Genomic DNA, 26,239 nt, shown 5'->3' with positions numbered 1-26,239 from the left:
GAACTTTGAAAGCTGAATAGTACGGAGAACTAGTAACAGCTTGGGAGCAGCTGCAAAAAAACACTTAGCCAAGGCATTGGCTCTCACGCCAACATAAGCTGGTTGATCAGCAGCATGATGGGATCAGAGACCATGTTAAATGCAGCAGAAGGTTCAAGGAGTACAAAGGCAACAGGGCCACCCTTGTTCACGACATATATCAGGAATTGCCACCAAGATGTATTGGAAGGTTGGACTCCAGCTCTGACTGGATCAAGAGGGTTGAGCGGCTCTAGAAAAAGAGAGCGCTATCAAATAATGGAGAATTTAAGAACCTCCGCTACAAAAGGCAAACAGAAAATGGAAGACTAGTTCATTAGTTGGAGTTTGGATTTCTGCAGTGTTTTAAGAATGGCTGATCATGTATTTTGTATTTGTTAGACAGATACATGGTTATGGCTTTGATCAAAAGCTTTATGCTGGGCATGTTATAATGTTTCAGAGGGGAGCCTGATTCAATTGACTTAGGTTTGGAAAAGAGTACAAACAAGCAGGGCAGATTAGATGCATAGGGGGTAGAACCGACCCTGTAACTCCAATGGATAGATTAGGTGACGAAGAGAAGAAAGAGGCTCCAATATTCCCTATCCTAGTACAGACAGTTTCAGAAAGTTCGTCCCAGACTGGTGGGGCCAGACAGTCCATGTCAATTAATTAAAAAAAACTATTTGAGGTATTGTTAGCATTCTCTGTAGGGACTATCGGAAAGCAGATCACATACAACGACCTGTGCACTACCTACACACACCTCTAGCCAAAAACAAAACAAAACACTACAATACCGCTATAAGCACCGCACAAAGTAATAATGCCCGGGCTATTCCTTCTATTCACCTTACTGAAGAAAAGGTCCTTAGCTTCTTCAGCAGGAAAGGATGAAACCTGTACCTACAGACGTAGGCATCTCGTGTACCATGTGCAATAGAGTACTAAGTAAAGGGGGGGGTTAGCTTTTGTTTTAATATATAACCAACACGTAAGATATCACAATGGCAGAACGTACAAACAAAACTCTATTCAAAATGGCAAAACAGCATGGAAGTGCACCTGACTCTGTAACAGACCTTCTGTCTCTTGCGACCTCATTTCATGTGTATTAACAACGATACATAGCCATTAATACCACATGTAATGTGCATATTATAAACTCAATAAAGTTTGTTAAAAAATAAAACAAAGCAGCTCATACCTATTTGTTCGTGGCTTTATAACTTATAAGAGTTGTTGCTTAGACAAGATTAGCCAAAACCACTGAAAACGATCTGCATGCATTTGGATTGAACACAGATTTATTCCCCTAAAAATAAAGTACTTAAGTACTGTATAATTGTTAGGATTGGAACCATGGCCTTCAGAGGACCGATTGTCCGTCCACACCAAAGGTGAGCCAAATGTGCATGGCCACTGTGTAAGCTGCAAACACTTAACAGATGTGAATCATGCCATGTTTTAACAGCAATACACAGGATAGTGCTAGACATACTAAAGATTTAGGGGTCGACGATTGAACTCTTGTATTTATAAATACAATGTAAAGATGCAAATAACAGAAAGTCCAGTAAAGGGGATAACAGAATGAGATGAGACTGACTGAGGAGGATAAACTAGTTCAAAAGATCTCTCCGTCAAGGACAATATCTGGTATCTGAAGTTGTTTTACGTTTAATGCAGAGTTCATCCTCTGTTTGAATGTAAACAGGAAGTATACATCCAACTACACATTAAGTCCGCAGGCAATTGGAAATTAGTGAGAACAGGAGGTTGAGCCCTCCACTGTGGTTAGGCTTGTCATTTGGTCATCTGTAGCCTCTGTTGTCCTTGTCCATACTATTTCCTATGTCATGCCCAAATACTGAAGTTGCCTAGGGCGAGAATGGGCGGGTAGATTTTTAGGTCAGATCTAGAAGATCATCTGGGGAGAATGAAAGGATGTGTTCCAATTCCCCATTCCATCTGCTTCATTAGTCTGAGATACAGCATAGGAGCCACAGATTAGACCATGAGGAGAATTAGAGGCTTCAACTTTGCTCCAGCAAAAACTCCGGTACTCTTTGAGTGTTTAGAGGTAATTGCTAACTGTGGAATACCCCGTGCTTCTGGTACTCAATTTGTGGGATCAATACCTATTGAACTCTCAACTAAGTAGACCTAATTTTACAGAACTAAATTACCATGGCAATTTAATGTTGCCAGGATCATAATGATAGGGGATGTTGGGGATCATGCTGGGAGGAATATGGGATGGCCACCGGGGATAAGAAGGGCAATTGGCTGAAGGACAGAACACATGACACTGATGGACCTTAAAACAATTATCATGGAGAACGGAGTTCAGCTGGAGCATGGGGAGGTAGCACAGCACAAGCATAATTTACTGTGCTCTTAGACTAAACATGCACATTTCTCCACCAAATATCTGCTGCCCACCTTTGACTCCAATGCGATAAGGAAGCCAACTTCAGTTCTCTTGCAGGACACCACTATGAGATGCAGAATATAGATGAATACCAGGGCCACACCCCTTACATCTGCTACAATATATTGAGCCTGACCTGGCAAAAATAGTGCCTAATAAATGAGTATTTAAACTCTAAATGCTGAAAAGTCCAACATATCCTACAATAGCTTTTTATGAAAAAGAAAAATATTTTTTGAAGGCTTGAAAAAGTTCTAGGGAGTGAAACACGCTGGGAAAAAGTGATACTAGCGTGCAAAAAATCATGCAAAAACAAACTAAACATCTGGATTATGGCGGAAAATAACCCAGTATAAAAGCTTGGCAGAAACAGCTTTCCTCAAGGAAACTAAATCTCTAACTAATTGATTTGAATATAAATGATTGAGACTGTGAATGTATTCATAGTTTTTTTTTTTTAAAGTTCAACACTGTTTGACAAAAGAGTAATCAGACTGAAAAAAACAAACTATTGTATATATTTTGGCGATGAAAAAGCCAATTCCAGTTGGTAATCAAGCAAAATCTCTCAATGAGTTCTACACTTATTGCAAATAAATGCTCTAAAGAATACAGTTTGTAAAGGAGGTGCACAAAGCTGGGTGCATCCTACGCACAATTTCCAAGAATGAGCGTTTCTTACAAGAAGTAGAACCACATTTTTGTGCTTCTAAGTTAACCATTAAACATCTCCATTGGGGTTGTATATGCTATATTTTAAATAGAAAGGGCATTTTTCATTATCACTGCACATGCAATACCAATTCAGAGCTTCAGAGATAAGCCAGTCATGGGTTATTCTGCCTTCAGGCTCTCATAGCAGAAATTAGTGTGACTAGGCTCCTAAGGATTGCACTAGGAGTTGGGTATTGCCGGCACTGCTAAAAAGGAGCTTGAAGACGGTTGTACTATTGAGCATATTGAAGTTTCATGACCCAAGAGATCAGCTACAGTCAGAGCCTTTCAACACAGTTACATACTCTTGATGTGTAAAAGTAACCCTGCAACTGTTTGGGAAATCTTAGACAACACCGACGGGTTTATAATGCTAAAAAAAAGCCCTCTCTGGGGTTGCTGTGATAAAGCAAATCTATCGCACTGATATACATCGACAGTGAACAAAAGAAGTGAATCGGTGGGAGCATAGTTGAGCATAATCTGGGTGAAGATCTTAGATGTCTATTTTTAAAACTGGCCTTTGAGACAACTTTTTTTTAATTTAAATCTACGTAATATACTTATATACTGTGGCTTCCGGTATGTTCTTTTGTCATTTACTTTTTCACTCTTTGTTTCCGCCAACCACAGAATACAGAATGGGACAACAGGTCAGTCCACTTCAGCTCACTAAACTCTTGGGTTGTCCTGTGCTGCCTGCATTGACTTGGAATAAAGAATTCATCTTCGACCGGTGCAGAAGCTCTGCCATTTTGTCGAAGGAGACGCAACATATTTTAAGTGATGAGGATGGGAGCATAAGGTAAAGTCAAGAGTAGAAATGTCCCAGATCAAGAGCAAAATCAGGTATAACAATTTGAGAAGTGTTGATTTTCAAGTGGGGTATGGGGTTAGAATCAAGAGATCCCAACAATCGCATCTGCTTTCACAAACCTTCCAGACAAATCTGCTTGTCCGGACTCCTACTTGCACAAATCGTATGTAAAACCAGATACAGCAGTCGAGCCGTCTCCCACATCGCTCCAAAAGAGTGGAATGAGCTGCTGTTACACATTACAACCTCCTACTTACTTCTTGAATTCTGCAAGAAGCTGAAAGCTTGGCTTTTCAAGTAGTCTCACTAGGCCCTACGTATGGTTATGTTGCAGGGATTACATTTAGTTTTCATTTTAGTTTTCCTTTTTACCGTAGCATCTTTTTAAGATGGTGGCTTTGAACATGTTTTTCACTAAACACGAGAAAATGCCACACGCATTTATTTTTGGTCGATAATGTTGTTCTGGAGTTCCATGGACACACATACTAGAACGTGATGTCCCTGCTTAATTATGCGCTCATAGGAAACTACTCTTTTTTCCAGACTAAGTAAAGATGATATTCTGTGTCTCTAGCAGACTGAGATAAGGCAGGTGTTCTATTATTTAAACAGTGTCTGTTTTGAATTCGGTGATAGGCACTTCCATGGAGTTATCATGAATGCTGCAGAGAGCTGTAATTGAGAGGCAGGCCCAATATTCAACCTAATGTGGAAGAGAGCTGCACAGGCATATGTGTGCAAGCTTGCACACTCAGAAGGAGCACAATCGTTAATGCACTGAGGCCTGCTTCCTGACATGTTACATCATGGTACGGCGTTAGATCATTCCAACTGGGTCTGGCAGAAGGGTACTCCTGTCATGCTCTCGGTAGAGTAGGGGTATTAGTGATAGATAGGAGGAACATTAAATATGGTTGAATTGTTTGTGTTTTTTACCATTCTAATAATGCTTATAACTATGATGTGTCTCTTCTGTTCAATAATGACGGGTCAATTTACTTACAAGGATTAAATATTTTCAATAAGCCTTTGAAAATGTATTATTGGCTCATCTCTTTGTGAAACTATGAGCATGCAAAAGTGACAAATCAAAGAGTTAGAATGGTTTCCACAAATTCCTTGGGAATATAAGTAGTAATGTTCGAGGTAGCCACACCACCTATAACTCTGGAGGTTTAGGAGTTGAGATGCGGTACTGTGAGCTAGCCAAACCAACAATTACTGATGATAGAAGAAGACTCAGTCTTTGTATTATGAAGCTTTACTGACCTAATACAGTCCCACTAAATTCATAGAATACCATCCTGGCTGACAGTGTGCTCTACAAATCTGCATACCATAACTTAACAGATCACCAGGTCTAAAAATACTTCTTCAAAATTGCACCCAAGAAAGTTTATTGTCCAAGTCTCTAAATATGTTGCCAGGGTGGAGAATGGGAAATGATGGAGTAAGAAGAGTGTTACAATGGTTCTGAAGGATGGCAGAGTTCAGACTTGAGACACAAAGGGTCCCGGACTTGAGACATGGAGGTGTGAGGAGTTTACTTTTAGAGAATGTATGAGTGGTTCCTTGGAAATAAGCATGTCTGGAGTACCTGCCGCTAGAGAAAGTTAACCAGACACTCACACAGAGGTAAATACCAATGACACCGCCTTGAATAATATATCTCAGATGATTTCTCATCACTCGGAGGATATTCCTCCCGAAATGCTTCAAATTATTACAAAAGGCAAGATGAATGACACTGGTCTTGAAGTTCACATTTACAGATCCAAGAGAAAGCATTGCAAACCGAAACATCTGGATGATTTTGTGTTATAACCAGATGATAGATCTGGTATCTTTGGTGTGGTTTCCCTGGTCTTTTTGCCTCTGCCTCCTGTATTTTTGCTGTGTGCTGGATTTCGTTTTTGCTGGGCTACATGCTTTGGGTACTTTGCCACTGCTGATCGGTGATAAAGTGCAAGTGCTCCCCATGTATATGGTGAATAGGGATTTGTGTTTCCATGATTGGCTTGTTTGACTCACTACTAAGTCCCTAGTACAGTGCACTGTGTGCGCCCAGTTCCACTAAATCAAATGCTGCTAGAGGGTCTGCAAAAACAAGAGAGTTGATGGACACTGATTGTGCCACCCACACAAGCAGCCTTTCAAATGGTTCTCAGACCTGCCTCTGCAGGGTCTGCGTGTAGTTTTACACTGCCATGTCAACCTGGCAAGTGCACCCACTAACCTTTTATTACATACAAGTCACCCCTAAGGTAGGCCCAAGGTACCCCTGTGGGCACGGTGCAGTGTATATGAGAGGTAGGACTTGTACTGATGTGTGTGTCATGTCCTGATAGTGAAATACAGTGTATTGCGTTTTTCACTATTGAAAGGCTATCTATCCCATAGGATAGAGTGGGAGTTTATTTATAACATCTTATAAGTAAAAATTCCCATTGGGACAAGATAGAAAGATGGAGTTTAGAATGCCTAAACTTAAGAGTATAAAAATGCATCTTTTAGTAAATATGATTTTTATATTGTGTGTTTGAAAATCCCACTTTTAGAAATTTAGTATTTTCTTGCTTAGCCATCCAGTGTGCCTCTGCTGGTTTGTGGATTGACTGTCTGGCTTTGGAGTGACAGGGGCTGGGGTTGAGCATTCACTGTAGACAGCCACCGGGAGCTTGAGGTGTGTCTGCCTTTCCTGGATGAGTCAGGGCTGGGACGAATAGACCTGGGCTGCATTTAGAGTAGCGGGAGGAGATTTCCTTGCAACTGAATGGGCCTGGTCTGCCTTACACAATGCAGTCTCTACCTCCTGCTGAGCCAGTGAGGACATAATTGGTTTGGATTGAGAAAAGAGCCTCTCTGCCACAAGGGAACAAAGGAAAATGCTGTATAACTATTGGGACCCAGACCCCAGAACTTTAGAATACTTCTAGACTCAAGAGGAATATTTGCCAAGGAGAAGAGCTGTGTGCTGTCTGGGGTTGGCCTGAAGTGGATGTTCCTCCCAAGGAGAGGACACAGACTGAACTTTGCTGTGTATCCTGCTTGAAGAATATCACCAAGGGCTTGGTGTAGAGCTTGCCTCCTGTTCTGAAGTCTCTGGGACACAAACGCTTCATTTCCTCTGTCTTCCTGCATCTGGAACTGCCGTTTCAGCTGCCACAGAGGGAAATTGCCACACCAATGCCGGGGAGTGATGCCAGGACCTGCAATGAAGGCGGTGGGCAGTTCGTGAAGTGCATTACGCACGCCCAAATTGCACCGCAACCCTGATGCCTGCCATCACCGCCCCATCCCGACTCAAATTTCTTCACCAAGGCCGCTGCCCGCACCGGAGCCCAGGGCACCACCTGTGATGCTCATAACGCACCTCCTTGACTCGCAACGCAGCACTGACCTCATCGACGCCGGTACCTCCTCATCGTGAGCCGGTACTGGACTTGGGTGACTTCCTGAATCCATCGACACCACGCTGTCGCAAGGAACTGCCACAACAGTGACATCACCTCCCAGGCAACAGTAAGAAATCAACACCTCACCTCCCCTGCATCGCATTAAGGAACCAAGGTCTCATCTTCCCTGGGGTCGTAAGGAACCAACGCATCACCTCGCCTGTGGTCATAAGGAACCGACGCCACCCGGCGCCAACGAAGCATCACCTCACCGACGCTGTGCTCCGTCTTTACTTTCATCCTTTGCTAAGGTACTGCACTTTGGGGGTCTGTGTAACTCCACGCCCGACGCCGCACACCTCGTGGTCGGCGCCGTACTTTGGATTATCATCTGTCACGACGTCGCAATAGTTCCAGGTGGAGTTATTTGTTGCTACAGGCTGTAATTGTGTGAATAAACTATTTTTGAGGATATCTTGGTATATGTATTGTGGATTTTTGTCGTTTTAGTCTTTTTGGTTTAGGTATAGATAATTTATTTTTCTAAACTGATATGGTGTCCATTTATAGTGTTTTCACTGTATTACTGTATGTGTGCACAAATGCTTCACACACTGCCTCTGACATAGGCCTGTCTTTGATTGTGCCAAGCTACCAAGGAGGTGAGCAGGGGTTGTTTAAGGGCGTAACTCCCTTACCCTGAGCAGAAGCAAGTGTCCCTACTTGGACAAAGGTGCAAACCATTGCCAACTAGACCCCCATTTCTAACACCAGAACATTTTTTTTTTTTAGATTGATATTGGTCTTTTCAGTAATCATAAATTAAACTGTAATTTTACTGGTAGGTTATCATTTGAGTGCAGTTTATGTTTAATTTACTTAGGTTGTTGGGATGAGGGAAGGGTGAAATGTGTGTTATGGGCTTTGAGCTTTAAATTTCAGAATGTTTGTTTTATTTGTTCTGACATTTCTCAGTTAGATTTGAAGGCAGAGTCAATTACTGAACTTAACTTGGAGCGCTCACTGAGAAACGTCGTTGTCTGCTATTTATATGGTATACAAAATTATTCTTCAATTGGTCCAGAATCTCCAAGTGAACGCAACAAAGTCAGCATCCGCCGCACAGTAGCGTTGGCAATTCGGCGTGTCCCGCAGCCCATACCGAAATAGTCGGGCAGGAGTGTAATATACTCTGTTAATGTATTTAAAGTGCATTAGTCTGGGCCTGCTGTTTACAGATACTATTTGTGTTACAGCTCAACAATATTGACATTGCTTGTCACTTATAGTTGGCCCTAAATTATTTTGCCATGCAAGTCAGACCTAAGATGTTCCATATGTGCAAGCTTTCTCGTGCATGCGCATAGAGTCTAGTCACCATGTGGCTTGGGGAGGATATTTGAATCAGAGTCCTAAGTGCCAGCATTTCTGGAGGTTCTAGGATATCCTCCCAAAGCAGGTCTGAGTGCGTGACAGGCTCTGTAGAAGTGAAATTGCGGTAGGGTTGTGGGGTTAGCCAGTCGCTGTGTTCGACTTCCTCCTAATCTAACATAGTGCCATCCTCAAAACAAGTTCTCCTAACATTTATCCCTAGGGCTTGTAATGTTAAAGTTCTCGGTGGAGACATCACATTTCAATTAAGTTCTATACAGAGGACATGTAGCCATAAGTTAACTCCAAAGAAGAAGCAGGATTTGTTATGGCTCATTGCTTACCTTTTGACTTTTACTGTCACTCATATGCTTTCTTCTTAGTTGATGGCATGCCTTTCTTTTCTTGAGTTTTTACCTCCCCGGGACAGTAGCCTTCATACAATCCTTTTGAATGCATGACTGGTGTTCTTCTACTGTTCACATTCAGGGAATTATTTTGTTCTTTTGCGCCAGCTCTCCATGAGCGTTCTACTTTCCCTGAAACACTCAACTCCTTTGTGCACTCGTTGTTGCTTCCTCATCTATCCCGCCATGTTCGCTTTTGCTATCCCCATGCTGTCATTTAAAAAAAAAAAACTTTTTTTTTCCTTCCACAGGCCCAGCGCTACTGTTGTTTCTTAGCCCCGCTGTTCGACCTTTTTGCCTCCATGTTTTGCTAAATCTTTTGTTGGCCTTAGGACTCTTCAGCCCTTTACCTCTGCTGATCAGTGCTAAAGTGCATGTGTTTCTTCTATAAACATGCGTGTAATTGATCTATACCTGATTGACATATTTAATGTACTTGTAAGCCCCTTGTAAGGTGATATACACTATAACTAGGGCCTGTAAATTATTATTATTATTTTTTTTGTTAACATTTTTTTATTTGGAGAGAGTATACAGAATAAAAAAATGTGTTCACGAATATTTGTTTCAGGTGTTTCAAATAATTTCAACATTTTATATATATATATATATATATATATATATATATATATATATATATATATATATATATATATACATATACACAATACAGAGAATCTACACAATAGACAAAAAACCATTAAAAAAAATATATGAGATACGGGGAAAACAAAAGAATCCTAACCGATTCTAGGATTCTCCAGCCTAATCAAACGCACTTTTTCCCTGCATTTTGATTGTAAGCCATTTACTCATTGGAGCACAGATTTTCCTGCCTCTCCTGCTAGCGCGCCTGCTTTTACAATTATACAATGACCTTTCAAAATTATATATGGCCAACAGATGACCCAGCCAGGCATAGCACGTAAGTGGATCAACATCCTTCCATAGTGTAGCGATAAGTAGCCGGGCCACTGCTACTGAAATAAAAACAAACGTATTCTTTCGAGCATCGTATTGAGCCTTTTCATCATATCCTAACAGCATCAATTGTAGGGGTTATGTCAATGATACTCCCTAGTGGTGTTGAAAGAAACTCCTCCATTCCCTCTTTTAAAGGTCCTAATTTCTCACACCCGTAAAACATATGAATTGTATCCGCTGGTCCTTGATCACAGAAGACATTTGTCATCCTCTCTTTTTCCCCCCAATGGCAGAGCTTTGCAGGAGTAAAATAGAGATAAAAAATTGTATAATAGTGTTAGGCTTTTAGGTTAGCTGAAAGAAATGTCCCTTTACCTAATGCGACTGACTGGCAAAGATCAGCATCAGGATCAGGATCTCCCAATTTATTAGCCCACCTGGTTTCTACTGCTTTCAGATCATCTGGGAGTGTGTCTATTAATATTTTATATATGTGTTTAATTCTTATCTGGGAGGGAGATGTAGCCTCCATTAAAGGAATTCTATTTGTGGAGATCTTTTTCCTGTCTGATTTAAAAAACTGGTTATATTTAAAATACGTCCCAGTCATTATACATATTTGCTGCAGTTCAATACACTGAAAAAAACACTGATCATTTGAAAATAGGTCCCCAATCTTAGAAATCCCATATTCCTCCCATTGCCTACCCAAGTTGTCATAAACATTGATGTGGGAAATAGTTACACACCCTTGTGGTGATCCTCCCTGTTATATTTCTGAATTTGCATGAGTCCTACCATTTTGCTCCAGATTATCCAGATTGCTATTACCACCTTAAACCTTATAGTAACTAGCCTCTACTTGTCGGAGGAGTACTCCCCGCGCAGCCTTACCTATGGCCGGCTCGTATATTGAGGGAATGCTCATATTTGCCTCGTGGTGCCTCTATCTGTCATATATCCGTTTCCTGATGAGGTCACAAAGGTCATCTGTTGCAAGAAGGTGGCAAAGTAATAGAATCAAAGATTTGGGGCTGACCATCCATCTCGGTCTTGAGGCAATTGTAAAAATTTAAGGGAACATCTAATTTTCGGGTATCTCCAGACGAAATTGCTAAAAATACCATCTAATTTCTTTAAAAATAGATCTTCAATTTGTAGCGGGATCAATCTTAACATATATAAAATCTTAGGAAAGATGACCACTTTGAGTACTTTACATCTTCCTATAAGTGAGAGATGGAGTCTATCTATAAATCGTAGATCCGTGCTGATCTTGTTCATCATGGGCAGCATGTTTATTTTCCAGCCAGAATCTACATTACTACTGATCTTCATCCCAAGATAGACTACCTCATCCTGGCTTCGAGGATCATTACAGGGAGTTATAGAATAGCATATAACCTGCGTTTTCCCAGTGTTCAATAAATAGCTGGATTTGCGGCCGTATTCACTTGCCAGTTTCTGAAATAGAATAATTGCCTTTTCTTTATCAGTGGTCACTACAGCCAGGTCGTCGGCATAAGCCATTATCTTAGATTCATAACCATTACCGCAGACTGGTGTAATTGTCTGGTCTTGAAGAATTTGTTGAATAAAAATATCGATATATAGAGCAAATAGAATGGGAGAGCAGGGACAGCCCTGTCTTGTTCCCCTAGCGACATCGATACGGCTCACCTCTTCAACCATTATATGTAGTCTCGCATACGGTCTATGGTACATTGCTCGTATAGCTGTTATGAAACCCGGCCCAAACCCTCTCTGTACCATAGTAGCCCAAAGATATTGCCGAGACTCGATCAAATGCCTTCTCTGCGTCTTGGAGGATCATAGCCATCTTTTCTCTTGTTACCTCTGTTACATCAAATGTAAATGTAAATGTAAATGTCAAGGTATTTGTAGAGCGCACTGCCACCAAGCGGTTTCCTGGCGCTATTACTCATACCGCTGTGGAACCCTTCCTGGATTTCCCTGTGAAGTGTCCACTCCTGGGCACCCCCAGGGTGAAGCCAGGCATCCTAGCACTGTTGGGGCCGGTGTGGAGGTTAAGCAAGCTATTGCCCAGAGTTGCAGCATGGGGCCCATGATTAGAATAGGCACCGAGGCGAGAATTGTCAGGTCCGAGGAAATTGAGCCCAAGACCCGCCGAGGCAGGAATTGAACCCTGGTCCCGGGCCAGAACTCTGCATCAGGGTCTGCCGCTCTAACCATTGAGCCACACTCCTCCAAACAAGGCTATGGCACGTCTGATATGATTTGTTGTGCCTCTTCCCGGTATAAAGCTGTGTTGCCACGGTGAGACTAGATGAGCTATGATCCCCCCCTAATCGAGTCGCAAGGATTTTGGAGTAGAGTTTGGTATCCACGTTCAATGAGCGATATGGACCTATACGATGCTGGGTTGTCAGGGGGCTTCCCCATTTTTTTTTAGAAAGATCACAATATCTCCTCCTTGCCAAGATTCCGGGGGAACCCCATCATATTGTACTCCAAGAAACAGACCTAAAAGTAGAGGAGCTATTTCCTCCTGCATCGCTTTCTAAAATTCCAGAGTCGATGTGAGGCACGATGGCTACTGCTTGAGTCGGTCGCACAGCAGCTCCCTGATCACTGAAGATATCTGATAAGTCAAAGGATAACATGACGTGACATATTACACTGTTTTGAGCCTGAGTGAGGAGATTATGAACAAAAAAATATATATAACAAAAAGGAAAGCAAAGACTGAATGAAAATTGTCTCTCCATACTTACAGCTCTGCACTGGTTGTATCAGGCGTCGGGTCGTCGTCTGCCGCGCAGAGCTCATAAAGGCACTGTTCTGCTTCTGGTCAGCATTGACACGTAGCGAGGAGCAAGGAGTCTGCCAAGGGTGCTTGGAGCACCACCAGCCGTATTCCCGGGAAACAATGGTCCCGGGAGGAGGAGGAGCGAAGGGGAAGACGCGTTCCGCTGCGGTTGCTGGTTCCTCTCCGAAGTCCGTGGCATCGTCGGACCATCGTGGAATCACGGAGCAGGGAAGCCAGGCGAAACCCGGAAGTGCAAAGAAACAGCCTGTAAAGGAGCTCCGCAACCCGGACGGAGAAGGCGGATGAAAGGAAAAGCAAAGGCGGGGCTCCGCCTCAGCCACACGTGGGAGAGCTTTCCGTACAGGGTGCCTGACTCCGGACCACGGGGTACACAGTTTGAGCCCCGGCGCCAAGTCAGCCCAGCACCATGTGACTCTGGGCAATAGCTCGCTTAATCTACCCGAGGGCCCCCAGCGCCGCGAAACCACTTCGGAGGTAGCTGTGCGCTTTACAAATTCAAGGTTATAGAGCTGCACCAGGAGCAAAGCATGCCGCAGTACAGCAATCACAGCCGCAAGGAGAAGTTGGTGCAGGTGAGCAGAGTAAAGGGGCAGTGATGCGGCAGGGGTGGACGATGCCACAACGGCCTGTAGCGGACCCTAGACTGCACCTGTAATTGGCAAGGAAACAATTGGCCCCTGTTTGCAACATGTGTTGAGGGATGATTGTGGGAGCATGACAGATGGGTCTGGGAGACCTCAACTGAAGGAAATAATGTCACAAACCACCCTGCTAAATCCCCAACAGGGAAATACCCTGATTAAAAACCAAGCTGCCTCCTCCAATCATAGTGAGCAAGATGTGGAAGGCAATGATTGCTTATTCTCCCTCTCAGGCGGGGTCTGGTCGGGGTCAGGTACAGGGTCATACTCACTAGGTGACTCGAGTGAGGAGGCTTCAGACATTGACAAGAGACCCTACGGTTACAATGCACAAAGCAGCAAGAAAAACAAGCCACCCTAACCTGCATTAAAAAAATCTAAAACGGTAACACTCAGGGGTTAAACTACTTTGTAGTCTTGCAACATCATCACCCCAGGGCGATAGTACATCCCCCTCAACATCTCCAACCCTAGACACTGTTCTGCAATGTATATTCTCCCATCGTGAGGAGAATCGCCAGTATAGTAGGCGATCACAGACAGTCATGCGGAAGATTCAGGGGGCTGTTAGGAAAGTGGCAAAGTTGTGTACTATAATCAATGAGCGCCTGACAACTCTTGAAACTAGAACTGAAATTCTGGAGAACGACCTGGCAGACACACGAACAAGTACTATCGCACATGATGCGCAATTAATTAACTGACATACAATGGAAGTTAGAGAACCAAGAAAATTGGCAATGCCAAAATATTCAGCCGGTACTAGGTGTACCGGAGGGAAAGGAAGGATCAGATGTCCAGTTATACATGGTTGATATGCTATCCAAGGCATTCCCGGACTTGGTCGGATGGAACTGGGCACACCAGGTCCCATTCATCCTTAAACAACCATTGAGATCGGACGCAAAATCCCATGCTATTTTGGTTTATTTTGGCAACTTCCTTTTACGTCAATCTATTTATTAAAAGGCCAGGCCAACAAAGCGTAGCGGGGGGTGGGGGGGGGGAGGACTATGACTATTTTTTCTACTTTCAACCGGACTTCTGCCATTACACGGTAGAGCGACGATGGCGTTTATACCAGATGATTAAACCTGTTCAAGCCTTGAGGGGGGGGGGGGGGGGGGGGGGGGGAGGTGGAGGGGGTAAGCCTTCCTGTTGTATCCTGCTTGTTTGAAAGTAATCAAGGGTGACCACACTCGATCTTTTACTTCCGAGGTCAAGGCTTAGAGGTATCTGGAGGGCTGGGATCCGAAGCCTTAGATTGATAAATGTAACAGTGGGGGAAACAAAAAAATTGAAGGGGGGGATGGGATGGTTAATGAATCTGCTTGCCCTACATAACGGGATTTCATCTTGTTAAAATTCCCCTTAAGTTAGCATCTATCTTTTGCTCCTTTTCTCTTATCCTCTTCTTTTGTTTGAAATGATTTGAAAAGATTAAAATGATCCTGAAGAGAGGCTGTTCTGCCCAGTGCAGCCTTGAAATAGGATATATTGATAAGGGAGCAGCAACCATTACAACAGGCTGAGGCCAGTCTGGATGCCTTTCAACATGGGATGAGGTGGTGGAGGGTACAGGGTGAGGGTGTAGGGTGGGGAGAACTGGGGGGCAGGAGGAGTAGAGATTTTTAGGGTGTTGGGCACAGGGTGTAGGGAGAGTTAACAATTTGGATAGGGTACAAATCAGGGATTTGAGAGAATGAATAGAACCGATCAAGAAAGAGGGGGAAAGGCGAGAGAATGATCAATGCTGAGAAGATCACATTATGTAAATGGGTAAAATCACTATTTGCTCAATTAATGTTGGGGGCCTGGATGACAAAATAAAACGTATTCGGGTTGCAGAAGCTCTAAGAGCCCAAAAAGCTGATATAATATGTCAACAAGAAACGCATATTCCCTGAGGCAAGCGGGACACTCTTAACTATCAAAGGATATTCCATCGTAGCATGCTCCCCTCAAACCTAGACTATAAGAGGGGTATCGATTCATGTGAGGAATAGTACTAGCCCAGCCAAACGTGTTTTGTAGGATAAATGGGGGAGAAAGGCTATTGCACTACTACTATTGTAGGTAAGGCCAGGAAACAAGAGAAAGAAGAAATTAATGCTTTGATCGAAGGCTTGGGGGAATTAGAAAAACAACATATCAACGCTATTTGCCAAAAGCAGGAGGCTATGGAGGTATCATTACAGCAGGAAATAGCGGTAGCAAAGGCTAAAATTAATAGCTATTGCAGCAGGAAGGGGGTGGCAGCCTTTCAAGCATATAAAAACTAGAACTAAGCAGAAAGGTGCTAGGAATCATATAAATGAAGTTAAAGGACAGGGTGGCGTACCCCTTACAGACATAAAGGACATCAAGGTATTTGAAAGGTTTTATCAAGATCTATACCAGCAAGATAATCTTGATCCTATTTACTCAACGAAAATGAAATAGCGTGGGGGAATCAACCTAAGGTAGGCGAAGAAATTAGGCAGGAGTTGGAAAAAGAGATCACAATAGAATAAGTTTTACTAGCCTTACAGTTAAAGGCCCTAGAAAATGCAGCTGGTCCAGATAAAATTCCTCTAGGCCTGTAAATTAAATGCTACTATTGGGTCTGCAGCCCTGATTCTGCCACCCTGAGAAGTAGACTTTCAAACTTGTCCCAGGACTACCACTGTGGCACCATTTGTGCAGTTCAATGCCACTCCGACTTGGCCTTTAAAACTACTTGCCAGGCCTTAAACTCCCCTTTTATTACATAAAAGACACCCTTAGGGTAGGCCCTAAGTAACCCTAAGGGCAGTGCTATGTACGTAAAAGGTAGGACTTTTGCTTTTATATTTTGCATGTCTTGGTAGTGACAAACGCCCATTTTGTTTTTTCACTAAAGTGAGTCCTGCTCCTCTCATAGGTTAGCATTGGGAATTCCTTTATACACTTTTAAGCTGCAATTCCTGTACAGAGAGGATTAGCTTTTTCATGTTTCATTTCTTTGGAATTGTAATGATAAGTCCACCTCACCAATGAAGTTGGATTTAACATTAGTGTTTAAAAAAGCCTCTTTCAGAAAGTGGCCGTTTCTTTGCACTTACTGCTGTGTGCCTGGTACCCTGGCTCCAATACACATTTGGGATGGGTGGCAGCTTCTACATTTTGCATTCCCTCTAAACAGCCACACCACAAGAAGGATTGATGTGTATTGAGTACTCATCCAAATAAATCTGCATTCAAATGGCTTTGCCTTTCCCAGGATGGAAGGGAGGGGCTAACACTTCACTTGAATAGGAGGTGTCCTGCTCCCACAGAGAAATGATTATGCCACACAGATTGGCTGGCAGATGGGACTGGGTTGAAAGGGATACTTGTGCACTTCAGAGGGTACTTTGAGGGCACCCCCACATCAAAGGCACTTTTGAGTGTAAGTACTAGGTCTCCGACGCCTAAAATCAGACACTAGTGGACTTGTAACTAAAGCTCTGCCAGAAGAAATGCTTTGCTTCTTTTAACTCAACTGGGTTGCTGATCTCGAAGGCCTGCTTTTCTGTTTTGTGCCCTGCTGCCTACTGCTCTCAGACTGTTGAAATAGAGCTGGACTCTGCCTTCACTCCAGATCTACCAGGGCTTGTTGGCTTGCCTCCTGTTTGCTTGAGACTCAGGGATATCAAAATCTCTACCCCTGTTCCTGGCTCACTGGAAGTGGCCCAGATCCTAGGAACACGGATTTTGATGCATCTCCTGTCTGTGTGGAACAGAACAGGCGCATCAATCGGGTTGCGGAAGTAAAATCGGTGCACCGCCTTAGAATCAATGCTTTGCTTCCAGATACCGATACATCGGGCAGCGTATCGCCGCTGCTGCAGCTTGGTGAGATCGAAACATCTCCTCATTTGCGTGGCAGAATCCAGCGCAACGCTCGACCCCTCTTGACTCAGACACCCGTCTTCGGAACAGACAAATCGCCTTCATTATGTGAGAAAATAGATGCATCTCGCAGTCTGTGACCAGGAAAAAGTACTTTATTCACCGGGCCCTGCGTGGGTCCTGTAGCCAGCCTGCGCTTCCACAAGGCCGGCCCGAACGAACTTGGATTTTGTCCGGGTCCAGCATGACCTAAGGTAAGCTTTCTAGCGCTAATTGCTTCTAATCACTTTACTGCATTTATTCCTTTAAAATTCAATATCTCAACTTCTATACATTGTATGTTTGTAGTTTGGGTCTGTTTTGTTCAGAATATATTCTTTTTTTTCTAAACCTGTATGGATTCTTTTTATGGTGTAGTGTGTTTTGCACAAATACATTACACATTGCCTCCTTAGATTAGCCTGACTTCTCTGTGCCAAGCTAACAGAGGGTGAGCACTGGTTAACTTTTAGTGTGTATCTAGCTCACCCGGACTAGGATTGTGACTACTGCTTGGACAGGGTGCATAGCTTTGCCAACCAGAAACCCAATTTCTAACCACCACCCACTCCTTGTTGCTTCTGCCCAACTACTCACCTTCCCTCAGAGAAGTAGCTGTCATTTATTCCACAGTGTAAAAAGCTCTTTTGCGCAACTACAATTTCTTTTTTTTGTTACTTAACTGATCCAAATAAGATACTCAATCATGGATCAGTAATTACATTAAAAAAAATTGCACCTGTATAGTGAGCATGCTCTTGCATTCATTATCACACGTGTGCACATTCATCATCACACATGCGCATGCCCATTGAATGACACAGCTGCCAGAAGTGGGCGTGTCATAACACCTATTTGTTGCATCATTTTTTTTTCCTTTTTCGGCCGATGCAACATGGCACTGGCAAGGATAATTTGTCAAAAAGTTGGGAACCTATTGGCTTTGTCGGTGCTGGTTTTTAACAGTCACCTCGTCTAACAGCTATTGATTTTTTTAAATAGACGGAATAGGTGGTGTCAAGGCTTCAGGAAGGCTCAGAATGGTGAAGAAGAGAGTTAGTAAGAAGAGAAGAAACTAACCTTATAAGGCAAAATTTACATGAATTCTATGTTAATGATAATAGTGGACCAATTACTGTATGTCACATTGAAGGTGGTGTTAAATATCACGATTTGCTGTGGAGCTGATCAAAATGGCACTTCTGTTACAACCTCTGATATGCAGGGAAAGAAAAAGTGGAGATTACAAAGACTTACAAGATCAATGAGGATCCATGAAGTAGAGCTCCCGTCTTTCATCTTACAAAAACACTGATAGATACAGAATCAATACCACAGAGGTGTAGAGGGATTAAAAGTAGTCTCTGAAGCAAGACAGTTAGCGTCAAGGAGTGTAACAATATTCTTGCTGTTTTAAAAGGATGAGGGCAGACAATCCTCCCTAACTGAGACATCAGTATAAAGAGTAAGTTACTTAACTTCTGTAACGCTCTTTCTGGTGGTTACTCTATCTGACCACAGAATCCTCACCTTTAGAGGATCCCCATAGCTTGTGTGTGCCGGTAGGTGGCGTTGTGCAGCCCCAAATCGACTCTGCTGGAATCTCATATAGGAACCACCCAAGTGTGCTGACATCTGTTTCTTTCTGAACACCATTAGTGCCCTTAGTTACGGAGATTAAAAACCAATTGCTCATGCCAGTGTGAAGGTCTCTATACTGAGACATTTTTAGTTGGAAAGGAGTCCATTCTACAGAACCACCGGTGGAAGTGAGATGAACAATCTGCAGTTAGAAAGAGTTTCCTCCAGAAAGAGCATTACCAAAGGTAAGTAACTTGTTCTTCTGATGGCTACTTCTAATAGTAGATTCCTCACCTTAAGAATAGATATCAAAGCAGTATCTCCTGTGGTGGTGTTGGTCCTTTGAAAGGGCTCAGACTAAAAACTCCTACAATAGCAAATGGACTAAATGCCCTTCTCGTTGGATTGGCTGTAAAGGCAGTAGTTTTTTGGGGTACGTGTGCAATGATGCCCACATTGCAAGTTGGCAAATATGTAGGACAGGCACTCCGTGTGCCAGTGCAGTAGTAGCAGACTTGGCTCTGGTGGAGTGAGCCCTAAATCCCTCATCGGGTGTATTTTGGACAAGGCATAGCAGATCTTGATGCAGATGACTATCAACCTGGAAAGTGTCTTGTTCTGCAATGCCTTGCCTTTCTTTGATCCAGATAACTCCACAAAGAGCTTATTGTCCACTCAATGGCTTTGGAGTAATCATTGAAAAAGCTTAGTGCTCTTTTGGGGTCCAAACGATGGAGTCTCTCGTCCTCTTGTGAGGGGTGAGGCAGAGCAAAGAACATTAGGAGCGTGGTGGACTGGTCAGTGTCAAATGGAGTAACAACCTTCAGTAAAAAGGCTGCTCTTTTCTTTGGCACCAATTTTTTTCCTGAAAGAAGGCGGCGTAGGAAAACTGTACTGAAAGAGATTGAAGCTCACTCGCACAATGAGCTAAAGGGATTGTAATGAGGAAACTGCCTTTAGGGAAAGGTGATAAAGGATTCAACTGTCTTACAGTTTAACAGGATGCACATAAGGAAAGTAAGGACCCGATTAAGGTCCACTGAGGTATCACAAAGCGCTGTTGGGGAAAAATGTGGAGCAAATGTTGAAGGACATATTTCACAATAGGTGATTTGAACAAAGATGGCAGGTCTGGTAGCCGCAAAAGGCTGAAAGTGCAGACAGGTAACCCTTAAATAGTGCCCACTGCAAGTCCTTGCTGGGCCAAAGACAAACTGTAATGCTTCCAATGTTTTGGCCTGCAACTGTTCCATTTTACGGCTGCCACACCAAACAAACATGTCCCACCATCCGGCATCAACACATTTTTGAGGAAGGTCTCCTGCCCACCAAGATGATATCCACTAACTCAGAAGATAGATCGAATGAAGTCAACTGATTAGATTGTGCAGATCTTGCCTTGCTGCTGCGGCAGATCCTCCTCATGTGGCAGACTGTTCAGAGGACAGATGCTCATGCTTAGAGGTTCTGAGGAACACACTCCTTCCGGAGTCACTAGGATGATTTGGACCCAGTTGTTCCTGAACTTCAGAATTCAGGGTGGGAGAAGTGGTGGCAGAAAGGCAGAAAGGAGTCTGTGCTCCTTTTTAAAAGCAACCTGTCATCGAGAGAAAGCCTTCTTGGGAATTCCAATGTGCAAAAGTATTGACACTTAGAATTCTCAGCAGTGGCAATGAGATTGAGCCAGGGTTCTCCTCATAGCTGAAAGATGCCCTACGCCATCTCCTCTGGCATATTGAGATCCCCGCCGTACTATCTGGGAGATCCTCTGAGAATCCAGACAGTTCCCGAGATACAGATCCTCCTTGCACAGAGCTCAGGATCCCAACCCGCGCTTCTTGTTGCTATACCATATGGCGGTGGTGTTGTCCGTGAGGACCTGAACCAGCCTCCCCTTCCTGGACAGTTGGAAAACTTCCAACACCATGCGAATGACCCACAACCCCAGCAAGTTGATGTGGAGCGAGGTCTCCATCGGAGATCAGAGTCCTCTGATCTCCACCTCTCCCAGATGACCATTCCAAACCCACCAGTAACGCATCAGTCACCACCATCAGCTCTAAGTGAGGTACAAAGAATGGTCTGCTGCTGGTCCAACTGTGGTTGAGTAGCCACCGCTGCAAATCTTTTGAATGGAGTGTGACAGGTTCCTCTGGTGCTGAGCCCACTGAGACTTTAGATCTCACTGCAAAGCCTGCATGTCCTATCTAGCATGGTCGACAAGCAGGATACAGGAGGCCAGACGAAGAAGCCACCTCAGTCATTCTCACTGAGTTGGAGGACAGAGGCTGAAACATCAGGATCATAGCCCAAATACCTGGGACTCATTGACCTGGAAAGAAGGCCTGGAAGCGCACAGTAAATAGGATGGCTCTGATGAAAGGGAGCCTCTGTGGAGGAGTCAAGTGTGACATTAGCAGGTTGACCGTGAGCCCAACGATGTTAGTTCTTCATCATCTAGAGGTGGTCCATGACTAACTTCAGTGAGCCCGCCTTCAACAGCCAGTTGTCAAGGTACAGGAAGACTGGTCCCCCTGACCTCTGAAGGTGCACTACAAACACTGTAATCACTTCTACCAACAATTGAGGGGCACTGGTGAGGTCGAAAAGGAGCATGGCAAACTGAAAATGCTACTGGCCCATCTTGTACCACTGGCACAGATGCCGGTTCTGGTGGCTTAATGGATTAATGCACCCACTGTAGAGGCCTGTGTTCAATCTCATGGTCACAGGTGCAAATCCTGGCAGGTCCACTCAGCCTTTTATCCTTTGAGTTGGGTAACAATAAACAGCTGTTATTCAGCACAAGATAGCCTTCTGGATGGACGTGCACTTTACAAATACATGTTATGTTATGGTAGCTTCTGTGGGTCTGCACTACAGTGATCTGGAAATAGCCATCGCGTAGGTCCAACATCACCATTCAGTCTCCAGGAACCAGGGCAGATAGAATCTGGGCCAGCATGAGCATCGTGAATATGTCCTTCTGGAGGAAGAAATTAAGTGGTTGAATGTCTACAATGGAACAGAAGCCCTTGCCCTTTTGAGGCACAAGGAAATATCAGGAGTAGCACCTAGTTCAGATCTCAGACAACAGTACCCTCTCACTATGGCTCCTTTGTCCAAAAGAGCCGCTTGAAAGTACTGCAGTAAAATAGACAAATGGTCCTTTGAAACTTACTCCGATGAGAGTGGGATATGCAAAGGGACAAAAGGAATGACAGGGAATAGCCCCACTGTACTAGCTGCAGGACCCACCAGTTGGATCTAATAGTTTGCCACAGGTGGAGAAAATGTCTGATCCTGTACCCCCACATGGGGGTTGTGTGCTGCTAAGGGCAAACTAAAGCGGCTTGGAATCTACTGCTGGAGAAGCCGAGGACTGGTTATTTGCTGTCCCTGCAGGCCCTGGCGCGGTCTCTTGGATCCTTACCCTGACCCGAAAGGAGTGGGGTGCCTGTTTGTGTAGTGGGCCTTGACACTGTCTATAACCAACAGTGATGCCTCAAAAGGGTGAAATTACGGTGGTCCTGTTATGCGGGTGTGGTAAGACAGAGAGCCCACAGTAGCTCTACTTCCTCTAAAGTGCTCAAAGATGAAGTTGGCTTTCTTGCTGAAGACGGGAGATCCATGAAAAGGCACATTGAAAGGGCACATTAATAAGGCTTGACGTGATGATGTAATTGGCTGCACTGTGGCCAATTTGAATTGTCGGCAACACGTTAGCACTAAATTCTTCCAGTACTGCTGTTCAGTTTAAGATTTCAGCAACTGTCATAAAGCATGGGAGACCTGCTTAGCAAGCGCCTGGCATTGACAGAACGAAGACTGAGGATAGCGGTAGAAAACATTCTCTTCCCAATCCTTCAGTACACTTTGACCCTCAGTTCGGAACAGACAGCCAGGAAAGAATTAGGGTTAACCCTGCTGATGGAGGCCTGTACGAGCAGGTTCTCAGGGGTGGGGAGCAGTACAAGAAAAGCAGGTCACAGAGGGGGTCTGTGAGGACGTGCCACCTTTTAGTTAACAGGTGGGCAAGAGCATGATCCAAAAGGTGGATTGTGCCCTGGAGGGCAACTCCTTGTCAAGTGTACTGTTTTGTCATAGGTCAAAAGTTTTGGGTCTGGGGTGTCGGATCTATGGCAGAATTCAGTCAGACGAATTAGAACGGATTCCGGTCCGAATGAGACAACAATAGGAGTGATGTCCTCCTCCAGCGGCTGTTGACAGCATCAACGAAGTAGGAACTGGCATGGATCAGGGTGCCAGGCGTTTAGTTAGGCACATAACTAAACCTGAAGTGGGATCAGGAGGCACAGATGGTGCCGAGGGCAGACCCGCTGGCAGTAACCCGAATGGAGGCCTGCACTGATCTGTGGGGCCTTAAGGCATGCCAGAGGGATGCCCCTTTGAACACCTCAATCTGTAGTGGTGTTGCAGATGAACCCCTAAATTCAAGGGGCATCAGGAACAGCTGCCGGAGAACTTGTCATGGGACCGACCCCAACAGCAGAAAGGAGATGAGTCCTCGACTTTGAGCGAGAACGGGCCTTACATGACTTCCTCCGATGTTTGGAGACATACAGATTGACTCAAGTTGCGGATCTCCCTCAGCTCATCAGGGCACAACCCCTGCACAACTTAGTCACGGCCCGTACCCAGACACCAGAGGTAGACTTTGTCAAGTTCTGCCACAGACATTTGTTTGCAACAGTTCTACAAGGCTTTAACTCTGCAGCTTTAGGAGGGAACATTTTTTCTTGCACACTGGATTAGTCAATTTACAAAAAAGTTAATTGACTGTCAAAAAGACAGAAGGACCCTGCTCCAAATCCATGTACGAAGGCACAGAAAGAATCAAACTGATGTCCGTGCACTTGGGTGACGCCAATGTGCGGTTTCAGCTGTCACTATCAGCGAGGAGCAAAGTTGACCAAAACTACACGACGCCACCCGCAGGATTGACCATATTAAAAAGTTATAACTAGTTGAGGGCAACATCTTTATGAATGTCGATTTACCCACAAATTCCAACTCTCCTAGACGATACTCTACGCTGTACAAAGGCCACGTGCCCTGATGTAAAGAGTAAGCCATTTTACTGTGGAATCGATGCATTTCCAAAATTTGTATGCACACGTTTCTGTCATCGGAACAGCCTTTAATTTGACTGGTGCTCTGAAATACATTCTCATGCAAGGTAGGCATATATTTAGTGGCTCTAGGCAAGAGTACCCCTAGTACCCTCATACAATAGCTTTACGATTTTTTATGAAAAAAAACATACAATTGTTATTATATTCATTATTCACAAGCATTACATAACAGGTCTTACCTGAATAGGAGAAAAAATCCATAAATTTCAAGGACCATGCCTACTAAAGGCCAGCCAATTAGAACTACACATACGCCACCAAGAAAGAAGCCGGTTGCTTTCATTTTGTGTTTCTGGAAGAAAAATCTATATGTTCTTTCTAAACCGATCACAAATGCCAAGCCAGCCACAAACAAAACCTGGAAAGAGAAAAAGATGTTCTCTCAACAATTTAAATATAAAGCATTTAAACAAATCCTAATCACATCAAGTAGTGGTAAAAATATAAATGTAAATGTGTAGCAGTGAAAAAACATATTCGTCTAAATAAAATGATTTCACCAACAATAACTATACGATGAATAGGAGCTTCATATAAATTATTTAGAACTCATAGCTGTTTCGTCTGCCATCAAGATCTTATTGCGTTAGAAGGCAAAATGTTGCATTCTTTGGACAGCTAGCCAATATCTCCGCAGTATGCTAAGTTGAAAAGTTGGGCGGTACAAGATCCCGGATGTTAGCGGAAATAGCCAAGGACTTTTGCATTCTTGTCATCAACAACGGATTTTGGTGATAGCACAATGCATTCCCGGTCGATGGAATAACATTCCGGTTTGAAATTCCAAGCACTTGAGGGATAACAACGATTGGAAGCTACACCCTCACGTATTCTGTTTTTTTCAAAAGTGTTTGGGTATGTAAGAAATTGGGTTATTAGTTGAGGGGGCATGTACCCACCTCAAATATTAATCACAATCCTGGTCAGGTCGAATCACATTAGCCGTTAAATAAACCTGACCTGAACCCCCCTGGTAGCTATGGCACAGGGTAGAAAGGCTTAACTTGGAGGGAATGCGAAAAGTATTTATGTAGTACTAAAACAGCAACAAAAGTCGAAATGCAAAACAAAGTCCCAAAAACTAATTCGAACAATGGAGTAAAATGCAATAAACAAAATAACACAAAGTGACAAAAATCCAATAAGGGGAACCACAGAGATGGATTTTGTTAATGTTAAGAAGATATAGTGCCAAGAAGCAGAAAGTGCCAATGATAGTCAGTGGTCACAATAGAAAAGGACCTAGGGGGACCCGTGCTATCAGCATACATTAAACAGGTTCATCCTGATAATAGATTCTACCTTCTGACTTTAGTCTTTTAGGTTCCAATCCACCACAAAGTACATTTCTAAAGCCCCCAGGACCTCAGGGGAGGCCCTTGGAGACTCACAGGGTGGCAGGCAGAGGCCAAAAAGAGGGTCCAGTCTAGTTTCCCCTACTCAAGTAGGCAGTTGAAGGAAAACACCTCTTGTAGCTTGTTGTGTCCCTGCAGCTTCAACAGGTCGTAAGTCTTATGACGCTTGGAGCCCATGTCTCGGTCTACTAGGCTCTTCTCAGGTTTCAGACAGCAGATTTAGTCTTCTTCTGATCTCCCACAGGTCCTATAGTGATCTGAAGTGGGTGCCTGGAGATACCACATTTAAGCCTGCCACAAAATAGCGGGTGGGAATGACCCTTGCGAAAGCCCTAACCATCAGGGTAAAGGTTCCCGTGGCTAAAAAAGAATCACTTTGGGCATTTTCAAGATTGTACAAATCTTGGGCTATGCTAAATTTGGGTTCTGAAGGCTGGCAGTGTGCCAGCGGGCAGTGCACTAGGGTAATCCTAATGTCTTCCCACATCCAACAACAAACTGCAGTTGTGTACAGTACCTGTACAATCAAGAAACTCAGAGATGGACATCTGGTAGTACAAAGCTGAGCATGAAGCAACCAGACAGTGGATACACAATTTGTTTTTGCATTCTGTTTTTCTCCTTTGAAGTGCAACCCCAATGTCTAATGAAAAATCCCAGCAGACCTGTCAACGCAGGTCTTGACAATCTAGCAGGATCTCACACTGTGACGTCAAG

The 26,239-nt window shown here is 43.8% G+C and overlaps 1 protein-coding gene across 1 annotated transcript in view; it reads right to left on the bottom strand.

Annotated features, from left to right (window-relative positions):
* The window catches only part of GOLT1B (golgi transport 1B), a 237,096-nt gene that overhangs the window by 110,898 nt on the left and 99,959 nt on the right, over nucleotides 1–26,239 (bottom strand). The window contains exon 3 of the mRNA XM_078674069.1: nucleotides 24,347–24,525. Coding sequence (XP_078530195.1) covers nucleotides 24,347–24,525 — 179 coding nt within the window. The remainder of the gene's footprint in view (nucleotides 1–24,346; nucleotides 24,526–26,239) is intronic.

The sequence above is a fragment of the Lissotriton helveticus genome, chromosome 1_1 (assembly GCF_964261635.1).
Source record: "Lissotriton helveticus chromosome 1_1, aLisHel1.1, whole genome shotgun sequence".
NCBI lineage: Eukaryota > Metazoa > Chordata > Amphibia > Caudata > Salamandridae > Lissotriton > Lissotriton helveticus.
This window is presented reverse-complemented; position numbering and strand designations above follow the sequence as displayed.